General features: G+C 38.3%; 1 protein-coding gene across 2 annotated transcripts in view; it reads right to left on the bottom strand.

The window, feature by feature from the left end:
- Positions 1 to 12966, bottom strand: part of PTPRO (protein tyrosine phosphatase receptor type O) — a 285274-nt gene extending 272308 nt beyond the window's left edge. For both annotated transcript variants that reach the window (XM_024257382.3, XM_024257383.3), the window contains exon 1: positions 12495 to 12966. In XM_024257382.3, the coding sequence (XP_024113150.2) occupies positions 12495 to 12569 (75 nt within the window). In that variant the 5' untranslated portion in view covers positions 12570 to 12966. The remainder of the gene's footprint in view (positions 1 to 12494) is intronic.
- Between the last annotated feature and the right edge of the window lie 618 nt (positions 12967 to 13584).

Raw genomic sequence — 13584 nt, 5'->3', positions numbered from 1 at the left:
ACTTAACATTCACGAACTTTAGAAGCCAATTTTTTTCCTAGATAAAAATCTAAGAATTTTAAGTACATTCAAATGAGAAGATATTTCTTAAGGTGATGGTGTCAATATTTATTATTATAAGTGTGATGCTTATACTTTGTGGTATTTGGCAGTAACAACACTTCAGTTTTTATAATTACACTTTAGTTATCAGCACAATATCAAAGTAAGTAGAAAGCTCATAGTAATTTTACTAGGATATCTATTTTATGGATCACCAACTTGACTAAAATTGGAAATTCCTGGCTTATCTCAGAGACAGGATGATGTGTGACAATTAGCTTAATTCTAGTGTAGCCACTCCAGAGACGGAAAGAGACTTGTGTAAATGTGTTCTCAAATGTTTCCAGAAATTTTGATTTGATATTGAGTAAAGAAGATTATTAATTTTAAGGAAAACAATTCATTAAAGAATTATTAATGTTATTTTTATACTCTCCAGAAGTGAGTCTCCTGATCATAAATTTATAAAGGCAAGAGGAAAAACTCCTTTCAGTCATGCATGTGAGAGTGTAAATAATTTGATCACAATTTTCATTCTATTTTTGGCTTTGGATGATATATTGATTTGCCAACAAACAAACACAAAATTAAAGTTGCAGAATAAAAATTACAGCTAACCCAAACTTCAGTACTTTTTCAGTACAGTTAATAGACTATGGATATAGATCAGTGCATTACAAGATTATGTAATACCTTTCAACGTACCAGAGAAATACTGAATTATTTAAGTAATAGCAGTTGTCTTAAGCATATATTTTGTATGTTAGTCACCTGAAAATCTGGGCAATCGGGTTTTTGGTCTATATGTACTAACACTTTAATGTATGTAGCACTCATGAATCAGCATGTTTAACTCACTGTGTTGCATAATAAAATACATTTCACCTAGTGTTTCAACTGAGTATAAAAATTACTAGTTGTTTCTCTAAGAAGTTACCCAATGGAATTTTATCCAGGAAAAGACAATCATTTTCAAAAAGTCATTTTTAAAATTTCCGTGAGGTATCTATATGCATTTAAAAAAATAAAAAATAAAATTTTCAAAAGTAAAGGAAATCATAAAAGTTTTAAGTTTTGAAGAAAAACAATAATTTATCATCAGAGCTTCAGTTAGTTGTGTGAGTTTCCAGAAATGCCTTTTGAGGTCTAGACACAGTCTGGTTATACTGACGTGCATGGCGAGAGAAAAAAAGATTTACACATTAATTTTCAATTTGACATTTTCAAACTGTAGAGCCAAGATAAAAACAAATTTTTACATTTTAAAAACTTACTTTTTACAAGTAAGTAAATTATAGGCACAGTCAATGAATAAGATGGAGAATAAATGATCAGAAAAGCTATGTTTTTGCTTCACTACACAAGGGAACCCTATTTACGACTTGGGCACCCATCATTTGGTCCTCAGTAGTTTACTCTAACCTGATAAAATAAAGAGAGAAAAAAGTGTCAGGAACATTATCTTGATGTCTAAACGAGCTCATTTTCATCTGTGGTAATAAAACCTCTGTTCCCTCCACCAGAGCAAAATGGCATCTCCAGGTCATCCTCCGCCCTGATGCCACTGCCTCCCCAGCCCAACTCAGTAGCACCTCCCTCCTAGCTCATCTCACTGTGCAGCTTCTCTACTCCCTGTACTTGCACACCTGCATCATGCTCTTCCTTTGTCTCGAGTCTGTCCCATAGCTTCCATTTGACCTCCCTCACTCCATTTATTTACTCAACACTCATTCGTTCACTCATTCAACAAATGTTCACTGGACATTACCATAGGCCAGGCACTCTTCCAGGAGCTGAGGATACAATAGTGAACACAATGGACAAAGTCCTTGCTGTCATGAAACCTATAAATATTCCAGTAGAGGAGCTAAGTTATCATAAAATATGTAATGTAATGTCATTTAGTGAATGATACATTCTCTGAAGAAAAAGAAGCTTAGGTAAGAGTGGTAAAATGTTAGAGTGATAGGGATGATTTTAGATAGGCTGTTCAGAAAGACGTGCTGAATAAAAACATTTTTTGAGCAGAGATTGGAATAATATAAAATCTGCATGTGTAGAATGCTTACTATGTGCCATGCATTTTTCTCACACTAGCATTCCCAACTCCTTACCGTGGTTCATCATGGAACACCCTCGGGAAGAATAAAAACTGTCTTCTACTCAACTTGTTATTGGGGCTATAAAAAAGAAAAAAATGGCAATAGGCAGAAAACTCAGGGTGGTGTAAATAGCTTAAAGTTGTGCGATGGAGGATGAGGACAGAACAGTGAGATGACAAGCTTCTCACATTTTATCTTTATAAGCCATCAGGTCTGTTGGCAAAGCAGTTATTCATAACATGCATGAGAGCAACAGCAGTTACTATATAGTGCTCTACTAAAGTCAAACAGAGATGGAAGTAACATGTGAACGCTACAACCAGAAGTAGTTAATCTCAAGACCAAACCAAATCAACAAAACAACAAAACTGTTGTCTAAAGGTGGAACGACTACTTTACAGCTGTTGGTAATATCACCATTTATGATTAATTAGCAGTGATATTAGAGACAATATCTAAGCATCAGCTTAAATTTTGAACTAGATGGTCTTTGAAAAAATATGGCTTTATGATTCAATGATAGATACTGAATAAAGTTGATTGGTCTGTTAAGCTATATATTAAGATAATTACATTGGAAAATGATGTTAAAAGTGTATGTTTCATTTTTTGATTCAAAACTCAAAGAAACATTTTACATGTACAATTACTGAAGCCAGAGTTAGTACAGTCCATAAAGTAAGGAAGATATCTACGTATTTTCCTCCAAAAGCATTTTCCTGAACATCAGTGTTTTATAAGAAAGTTGGGATGATTGCTTTCCAAGCAAATTCTCCTGATCCTGAGATTTAAATTACGGCTGATCTTGCTGCTATGTTTTCTTTATCCTTAAGGTTACATTTATAATTTTTTAAACAAAGGAAAGATAAACAAAGCATCTAGCATGCGAGCATAAATATTGTTTCTTAGAGCATACTCATTATTCTCCTGAGGTCAGAAGTTCAAGACCAACCTGGCCAACATGGTGAAATTCTGTCTCTACTAAAAATACAAAAAATTAGCTCAGCAGGCTGGTGCATGCCTGTAATCCCAGCCACTTGGGAGACTGAGGCAGGAGAATTGCTTGAACCTGGAAGGCAGAGGTTGCAGTGAGCCTAGATCATGGCACTGCATTCCAGCCTTGGTGGCAGAGCAAGAAGACTCTGTCAAAAAAAAAAAAAAAAAAAAGGAAAAGAAAAAGAAAAAGAAAAAGGATACTATAATCAAACAAGTTTGAAAATGTTATACACCATATTTCTCCTGTGAAAGATATAATACGTGTTAACATGTTAAAAGTTCTAAGAAATTCTGGCACACAAAAACAAGTTAATACTAGTTTAAACAAAGTTAAACTAATAATTTCCCAAATTCGTGTCACCACAAAGGTATTCATTTTTAATAACATTCAATACAAGAGTATTGCCAGCCTCTCCAGTGTACTGTGGAGCACATTTTGGGAAATGCTGCTCTGTACACATTTTTATTGCCCTACCTCTTTGACTTCGCTTTGCCTATTTTTACTATTTTTCTCTTCAGTTTATTGTTATACATAATATTAATTGAGTGCTTACTGTATTCTAGGCACTGTTCCCAGTACTTTATGGTCATTTTCTTATTTATTCCTGACAATAATTCTAAGACATATGTATAAGAGATGAACAAAAGGGAATCCAGAAAGGTGAAATAACTTTCCCAACATCCTACTGCCAGTAAATAGCATAGTGGAGAATTGATATTGACCTCAGGTCTCTCTGATCTCACTTGGCACCTATGCTCTTATCAGATAAGGGGCTGCTTTTTTATTCTTCAATTCCCAGAAGCATTTATACCTCCCAGTCTCCACAGAGTCCAATAGCCTACCTATTTCCTAATATAAAGATACTTTCTAGACCTTAGCTTATAGGGCCTCTCTGTTGCATTAGATGCTGTTTGCCAAGTCCTCCACTTGAAATTTCCTAGATCGTGGGTTTCCTTGATTTTGCTTTCCTTCTGTACCTCTCTGGCTGTGCCTTCAGCTTCTTAGATTCCTTATTTGCCTGACATTAACAATCGGTGCCTCTCAAGACCCCCTTCCAGCCCACTGCCCTTCACTCCCTTTCTCTCTGCTAGGGGATCCCATTCACATCTCCAGGCCTTCCATCTCCTCTACCCTTCAGACTCATATCAAGTACCTGTTTTTGTTTGTTTATTTGTTTTCAACTGCTTCAAACTCAAAGATCTACCACTAAACCTACCATGTCTTATATCAGTCATGGTCCCAGCAGGATACTCAAAAAGAAAATCCCAGGGAATGAAATGAAGGGATGGACTAGCCAAAGGGATCAAGGTTTGGAGCAGAAATAATGTATTAAGCATGGAGAAAACATACTTAGGATCTAGAAGCAGGGAGAAGCTATTGTTCTCAAGGGATAAGGACAGAGAACTGTTTCAGGAATTTGGCCAGAACATCAGCCTTGTAAGAGGGGCTGACTATAGAATTGGAAGAGAGAATGAAGCCACTGCCTAATGGGGGCTGGCCAGGGTGGAGGCTAGGAGAATAAATGATTTGATTTCTCCCTCCTTCTAGCAGTAATCTTTGGCTAGTGCCTTCTATTGGCCAAACTCACTAGGAGCCAAAGGGCAAGGGAACAGGAAGAAATGGTCCATAGAGGGACACTTCCTGGCACTGGGCACAGTGGAGAGGTGAGTTGATCTCGAGAGTAGACTATCCAGCACAGTTGATCTTGAGAGTAGACTATCCAGCACACATGCTATCTTGAGACCGCTACTCTTCCAGGCAAGAGGGTTGGTTACCAAGAAATTACCCTACATCTTGCTCTCTCCAATTTCCCACATCTAATCAGCCTTGCCAATGTAGCTATTTTTCAACATTGCCACTCTTTTACTGTCTGTCAGCCTAATGCCAGTGTTTGTCATCTCTTAATTGGATAATTTCAACAATCTGCTACTAGTTTAATTCTTCCAGGCTTGCTCTACCTTTGGGATAGCCTTTCTTGTAGGCAAAGAGCTCTATCTGAAATGCAACTCTTACCTCACTAATGCCTTGATTAAACCCTTCGATAAGGCCTCTTCCCCTAGAGAATACAGAGATCCTACTTTCTGGCTCAGCATGTAGAAGTCTCCCTGATCTGGCTCCTGTGGCTTCATTGCCTTTGATATATATCTGCATTTTCCTAAACTCTGCCATGCTTTTCACAACACTGGGCCTTTGCTTGTGCAGTTTTCTCTGCCTATGTGTGTATATATTTAAACCTAACTCGTACCTATGCTTCAGGACTCAGCTCAGGAATCATCTTAAAAGAAATCATTTCCCAAACCACTAAATAGTTAAGTGTCTCTCCTCTAGCAGCCCACATTTTCATCCTTAAAACAAAACACCATATTCTAATGACCATCATCTGTGTCCATGTTCCCACTATGCCACTGCCAGGGACTCAACTGAGTATTATCCACTTCTGTACCTATAATATCTAGTAAAATTCCTGGCACATACTAGATGCTTAATGGATGTTTGATTAACTAAATGGAATTGAGCAGTGAGTCTTTATTCTGGAATACAAAAGACAGTATTGAATAAGAAAAGGAGCTTCTCAATCTTTCCATTTTGGCATTGGGGAAAGATTGGTCAGCCAAAAAATGTTTATAGGATGCTCTTTCAAGGAAACTAAAAGACAAGGAAAGGTTAATTATAATTAATGCCAGGATTCAAAAGCAGGAATACTAGAGTTTATCAAAATAGAATATTGATTCAGAAAGTAAGTACAGAGAGGTGGGAATCAGGCTTCAGATAGGACCGAAGACACAAAGGGCACTGAAAATTCTTTTGAATTCTCTGACATCTGGTTTGTACATGCCAATCACAAATTCCTATGGGTGGAACCAAGAGAGAATCACAAGACACGTATCAGCACAGCAGGCTCATAATTGGTCTCTGATATGGGTTAAAGGTAGAGAGAACCGGGGTCAGAAATTCCTCTGCACTTAATTTGGTCAATGGTGGGTAATAATGAAGGAACAGTATTGAGAGCATGGTAGAGTCATATGACGCCTTTCCTCACCCGTTATATAAATCACTGATATTAAAAACTTAATGGGCAGAAAGAGGAAAATAAAACAAAGTCTCAGTTTTCTGAAAACAGTAAAATGAAATAGCACAAAAAAGGGAAACATTCATCATTTAAATCTCATATAGATTACTATTAATATAATTCTGATCTTGCACCACTACTTGTAGATAAATTGCATTCCTATTCTTTTAATTTGCTAGTAAATGTACCAAAAATCACATTTAAAAAAAGGTTTATTTAGTTTAAATTTTCATTAAGATAGAAATAGTTTTGTTAGAAAAATGAACTGTGCAGCATTCCTATTTATAAAGAGTGAAAAACCAAATAGAGTATTCGATAAGAAAATACATTTATTTGCGTATAAATAGAATTGCAGTGTATTTGTTTTCATCAAATGTTTTTCATTTCATTCTCTAATTTTCCCTATATTCATTTTCTTACAGAAATTACCATTCATACTCATAATTTGCAATACTGCTCTCAAGCTTGAAGTCCTATTTCTGATTCTCTGTTTCTGAAATATTTTTCCAAGCAAATATCACTTTTCTCCCTTTCATCTCAATTTCCTGAAAAAAAGGAAAGAAAAAAACCTTTTATCAAGAAATCCCTGCAACCTTGTTTCAAACATCTTCTGTTTGTTTGGTGGTTTTAAAATATTCAGAAGAAAAAGGAGCTGGCCTTTAAGTAACTAGAATGTCTAAGGAAAGAAGAAATCTTTCACTGGGGAATTAGATGCTGAAAGAGTTGCGAACGCTTTTCTGGCACAAGGATAAGATATGATCCTACTCATAGAAATAAATTCAAAGGCACAATGTACAGAGGAAAAAAAAATCTAAGGATTGATGTTCTGAAGACCTAGAACAACCTTGGAAAAGGGAAACATTAGGAGTAATCGGTGATAGCAGATTACATGACATGAGAGGTGTTTAATTAAGGAGGTTATTCACATATACTTTTTTTTTTTTTATTTTTTTTTGAGACGAGTTTCACTCTTGTCACCCAGGCTGGAGTGCAATGGTGTGACCTTTGCTCACTGCAACCTCCGCCTCCCAGGTTCAAGCGATTCTCCTGCCTCACCCTCCCGAGTAACTGAGATTACAGGTGCCTGCCACCACGCCTGGCTATTTTTTGTATTTTTAGTAGAGAGGAGGTTTCACCACGTTGGCCAGGCTGGTATCGAATTCCTGACCTCAGGTGATCCACCTGCTTCAGGCTCCCAAAGTGCTGGGATTACAGGCGTGAGCCACCTCTTATTGGCTGATAGAAACCCTATGGGACCTGCTGGAATCAATAGCACCAGGAGAAAAGGAACCCATTCACACTCATCCCAATCCATTCACACTCTTGCTCACTTTACTTGGGCCACATTAACCTTGTTTGGGTTCCTCAAATCAATGACACCAGTGCACAAAAAAAACCTTACATACTTATTTGAGCAAAAAGAGCTGATATAATGGGTATTTAAGATGTCTATAGAAGAGTTCTGTAAGAAATTGGGTTATACGACCTTGGATTAAACACTACCATAGGTAAAACCAAGACCAGGGTGTAGAAAATACTTCATCTCTTAAGGGTGATGTCTGACAAAACATTAGGAGGATTTCTACTAGGAACACAGAAACCTTGGTCAGTTCTGGTTGGTTGTGGTCATAGGGGAGTGGTGATGTGGAAGAGGAGGCAAAAACATTACCTGTATATCTGGGTACTAGCTGAAATTGTAGGTCACCCATAGAGGTTAAAAAAATCAATTTCCCCTAGTATGTCATTTGCTACTTTTTAATTAATAACATTAAACAGAGGTGAGGCAACATTAATGAATAAATGAGCAACTGAGAATATTACACTTTTGGGAAAAATAACACATTGATATTTTAATTTATGGTTTTAATAAGATTCTAATATAAGTGATTGGTAAATTTTTTACTATTTGAATGTAATGAGTACATTGTAGTTATGATTATTTAACTCCCATAATGATAATTTTCCTATATTTTCCTTAAATATGTGTTCACAAGTCAATATTACAATATTTCATAATTCTCAGTCAGAGCTTTTATATAATGCAGAAAATTTAAATCTGTTTATTAACCTTCTGTTAAATTCCTAACACCACATACTAGCACCATGGAAGATAGAAATATTACAATAGACATTCCTTTATTTCAAAAATATTTACAACATATTTGGAGTAATTAAACGAAAACATTAAGTGCTTTACAGTAAAGCTCATCATTGCACTGGGATATGTTTCTGAAAATGCAACATCAATGGAACTGTCTACGGAGAGGCATTAAATTAGGGGGAAAATGAGAACTTGTGGTGATTGTTGTTAAGCCTTCTATTGTGCCACACTGCTACCAATTACAATGTTTTATGTAGGTGCATCAACTGTATCTGACATCAAACATTCTTTTACAACCCCTCAAGCCTCAAGTTACAATTATATTTATAAGCTTCAGGAGTAAATCTGCTTATAAGTTTAAATACCTTTAAGTTGGATATTTAGATAGTAGAAATAGTGTTACATTTTAAAATAAAGTACAACTCATATTGTTTTTAATCAGTTATCCACATAAATGTGCATTTTCTTTTGGGCCAAAATGAGGCAGAGGTGTAATGTGTATTTTCCATTCCTTCATACAACAATAGTCTCTCACAAAACAAAGAACAAAAGCAAACATATGTTCACAGTGGGAAGGATTATTACTCGATCATCTGTAGAAGCATGGCCCAGGGAGCCTTTGCCAACCTACTGGGGATGTCACATGTAAAAAGGTTTCTCCAAAAGGTTGGCAATATGATTTATTAAAGGAGTCAGATGACATGGGAGTTAAGGGCAGCAAACTTCATTGTGATGGAAAGGATCTAAGCTGCTCCAGCAAAATGAAAGGATTATGGTTCACCTGCCAACACTGTGCAATTTATGGATGAAACCTCAACCACGAAAAGTAAAACTTCTTTGTGTGTGTGTATGGGGTTGGGAGGGGAAACATAGGAAAGGAGAGAAAGGCAGACAGACCGTGGAAAACAGATATTTCCCCTGGATAAGAGTAGAATGGCCAGTATCATAACACTCATGTATTATAGAATTAAATATAAACCTGTTTCAGAAAATACAACATTAAGACTTTTCAAATTTAATATTCTTTGACGATATCTCTGGTAAAAGCAGAAATAGAAAGAAATAGAGAGAAGGGGTTAAAAAGGGACACATGGCAAGCCCTTGAGTTTAGGAATATATTCCAGCTGACTACTAAAAAGCAACATTTCAGGGAAGGCCAACTTCAAATTCCTATGATGTCATATTCCACGATTTGCACCTTAGTAGACAAAGTACTTATACTGAGTAAACTGATACAGGAAGACATTTTCTAGGAGGGCTTTAGTAAAGATAGGACAAGTGTAGGAAGTTACATTTCTTTCACTGGGAATTATGGGAAGACGCACAACAGCGAGGCTCGCCAGATAAATACCTCACTTGCATTCATCCATAGAAGACTTTGAAATTAGTAGCCTTCAACTTAATAACAGAATTCCATTTTTTCTACTATTTTATATACACCATCAATATTGATATAAAAATAAAAATTTTCATAACCAACATTGTGTTTAGGCAAGATAAATTACGCAGACATTAGCTTCATAATGTGCAGTGAATGATTTAGAGAGTCTGAGATGCCCGATTATATGTGCTCATCACTGCTCCATGGATAAGGAATGACGGCACAAAGACCTTCTTGGCCAGTCACATTTAGTCTCCCTCAATGGAACTGGTTATAGCCATTCATACACATTCAAACTTTCCTACTTTTCCACCACTGATATCCAGCTGCTTATTTTTGAGTTGTGGAAAATGTAAAGCTATAAATTAAGCCTCATACTTGAATTTCTCTGTCTTATGTTCCTTCAGAATTTTCACTCTTATATAAAGGATACACATATGGAGTAGTGAAAAATGTATTAACTATAGTGAAAACTATGGAAATTATTTTGGCAAGGGAGAGTTGAGAGAATGTTTTATTTCTGACTCGGCACACGTGGAACATTTTGGATTTTATTATTGAGATACAGTTAGCAGTTTGGTATTTAATAATGAATTTTTTCTCATCCTCCAGTCACCACCTGCTTGAGTAGATCTATTTTACTGGCACTTAATCAGGACCTTTAATTCAAAACCATCTCCAAATTATAAAGAGATTATACCATATGTCCAATGCACCATGGAATATACTATCCCCTAAATGTAAGACATTACACTATGTGCCCAATTTACCACTTTGAACAACTCTTGTCAACTGCAACAAAATAGGATTAAATGAAATAACATATGTAAAATACCTAAAAAACCGGCACATAGAAGATATTTAATATATACAGTTTTTTCTTCTTTCCTCTGATATAGTTTATATTCAGGTGACAAAAATATTACATTCACATAAAAGAAAGGACAATGATTTTTCTTACAAAATTATGTGTCCCACTACAATAATTATTATTTAAATGGCAAACTTTGCCAATGTATTTACTATGGAAGCAGTTTGCCGTAATTTACATTTACCTGCAATGTTCAGGAATATACCTATTATATGAAGCAGGCTGGACCTCTATGACAATCACTAACATTTTCATTACACCATCACTAACTGCATTTTCTCATTCCAATATCGAGTTTTAAGTCAAACAGTGGCCACATTTATTTTATTTTAATTGCAAAACCTTACCCCCACTCCCAACCAAGTCATTCTCTTATTTCTGGAATTATCTCATTATGAAGAACTCAAGCAAAAACCCGCAGTTGTGCTAAACATTAGGTTTGGATCAGATGTCATACATATAACTCTTAGCTGTTGCTCGGTAAAATGCGTAGTGACTTGGTTTCTAATTTTTGGTTAGTGACAATTATTGCATAGGTAAAATAGATGTGACAGTTTGATAAATAGTTAGAAAATGACTAATAGACAACCTAATAAGTCTAATGCATTTGTGATGTGTACGAAAGAACAACCTCCTACAGTAAAAACATATAACTGAGCTTATTATTTACCATATTTTAAAATTAATGATTATTGATAATTTAAGAAAAAACGTTAAAACATATTAAATATATTTTAAGGTCTTACTTAGGCATTCTGTTACTGTTTCTCCCTGAATTTTTTTTCTATTTTTCATTAAGATAAATGAAAATATGGAATATTTAAAATTAATGCTGTTCTTAATCCATTGGTCCTGTTCCATTATATTCTTTTTAGGCATTCATAATTAATGGTGCATATAAGCGAGAAGTGACTCTATAATAAGAAAACCTTTGGATCCATTAACCTGGCATCCATTTCTAGGGTAGGTATCACTGTGGTCCTGAAAGGATAGCTCCGAGTCACCTGTCGACATTCTTGAGTTTGCTTTGCGGAGAGGGGAAAAGACTAACGACAGAACTAAAGTAGATCCACTGAAGACATGAGTGATAGACAATCACTTCAGAACTTCACATCGCCGTCCAAGAAAACATCTAGCTGACATTTCTTCAAAAAAATTTATGTACAGTATAGTTGTCAAACTGATTTTTCAAAAGCAACTCCTTTGCTTTTCATTTTTCTCAAAGTAAAACCTCAGGGTAGCACATTCCAAAGAAGATACGAAAAAGTTAATTATTATGTATTTTTCCACCATTAAATCTAGGGGTAATATCATCTGTAAATATAGTGGAGAAAGTCTAGAGACTTTTTAAAAGGAATTGTAAAGATGTTGATAGGAGTTGGGGAGAGGAATCCTTCCCAAGCTCTACCTGACACTCCTTATTCAAAGAAAATTCTGCCCTAACGTAGCCCTGGCAGTCCATTTGTGACCAGGGAGCTCAGTCTCCCTCCATTCTCCAGTGTATAATTCCAGCAGTAAGGAAAATTAAGACAAAGCAGCCACACATTCTGTGCGAGGGAGGGCGGAAAGGTTAAGCAGCGTTGGGGTGCAGTGGAAACCAGAAAAGAAAGTGACCTCATTTTGCCTGAGAAAGCACAATCCAACAAGCCCACCTTTGATGTGGATTTCAGCAGCGATAAAAGAGCACAAAGGGCGAAAGCCGGAGGGAACAAACTTCCCTTATTCTTCCCCCCGCCCCCCTACCTCTCAAGACCACCAGGAACACGCACACGCAAGGACAACAAAGCGTGCGCCCAGGCTGCACGGCAGGCGCTTCCCGCGGCTGGGCCATCGTGCCCTGGGGCGCGCCGCTCCCAACGGCAGAGCGAGGGCGCCGGAGCGCGGCTGCCGCCCGGACCGCTAGGAAGGAGGGGTGGAGGAGCTCCCCTACCTTGAACAGCACAAAGAGCCAGAGCAGAGGCAGGAGGCGGCGGCCGCCGTGTATCCCCGTGGGCAGGTGCCCCATCGCTGCGCGGACGGGGACTCGGGGGCACGGCTGCGCTAGCGGACTCCCCCGGCGGCGGCTCACAATGGCGAACTGGGGCTGCAGCCTCAGACCCTGGGCGCCGAGGTTGCTCCTGGCGAGCGCATGCTGCCTTTCCAGTCCCCCTGCGCCTGCTCCCTTTCCTCCTCTGCGCCCGGGGTCCTCCAAGAAGGTGCCAGGCGTTGCTGTTCTTTAATGACTAAGGATGGAGAGGGTGGGGATTGGAGTGGGCGAGGCTCTGCCGCCGCCACCACCGCGGCTGCCGGAGGAGGCGCGGGGTCCGCGTGGTGAGCGAGAGGCGGGGACCCCGCGCCCAGCCCGCCGTGGTCCTCTGGCAGCAGGGACACTCTCACTCTGGCTGCCGACCCATAAAATGACAGCAGTCTCCCAACCCTCCACCAGGGTCGGCCCGCTGCCTGCTACTGCTGGACAGCCCCCATTGCAGACTCCGCCTCAACCCTTCCCTCAATCTCTGGGTCTCAGGAGTTCTGAGGGGTTTCCCTGACCCCTCGTGAGCAATCCAGGCGCCAGATCCCAGTTCCCTCTCAATCTTCCTACAGCTGTACTCAATTGCAGTTATAAAGGATCAATAACAGTTGGGTAGTTGTGACTGTACAAATAGTGTGTAGTGTGAGTGTGTGAGTGTGTGTGATAGGAAGGGTATTTTCTCTCCTTCCCCACTGCTTCCATTCTCTCCATCCCATTTCAACACTCTCACCCTCTCCGTCCCACACTCACCCAGGAACAAATAGCACAATTATGTACGTTTTCCATTTGAAATCCGCAGTTCTTGTAGATTTCAGATTCTCTTTTGATATCAAAGTGTGTCGGGTCACCTGAAGCTGAATATAGAAGGGGGAAAAATCACAGTATTTCCCATGTATGACCCTTGAACAACACGGGTTTGAACTGTTGGGTCCAGTTATATGCAGATTTTCTTCCACTTCTGCCAGCCTTGAGACAGCAAGACCAAACCTGCTTCCTCCTCCTCTGCCTG

Source organism: Pongo abelii, chromosome 10 (assembly GCF_028885655.2).
Source record: "Pongo abelii isolate AG06213 chromosome 10, NHGRI_mPonAbe1-v2.0_pri, whole genome shotgun sequence".
NCBI lineage: Eukaryota > Metazoa > Chordata > Mammalia > Primates > Hominidae > Pongo > Pongo abelii.
Note: the sequence above shows the minus strand (reverse complement) of the source record. Positions and strands in the feature narration are given on the sequence as shown.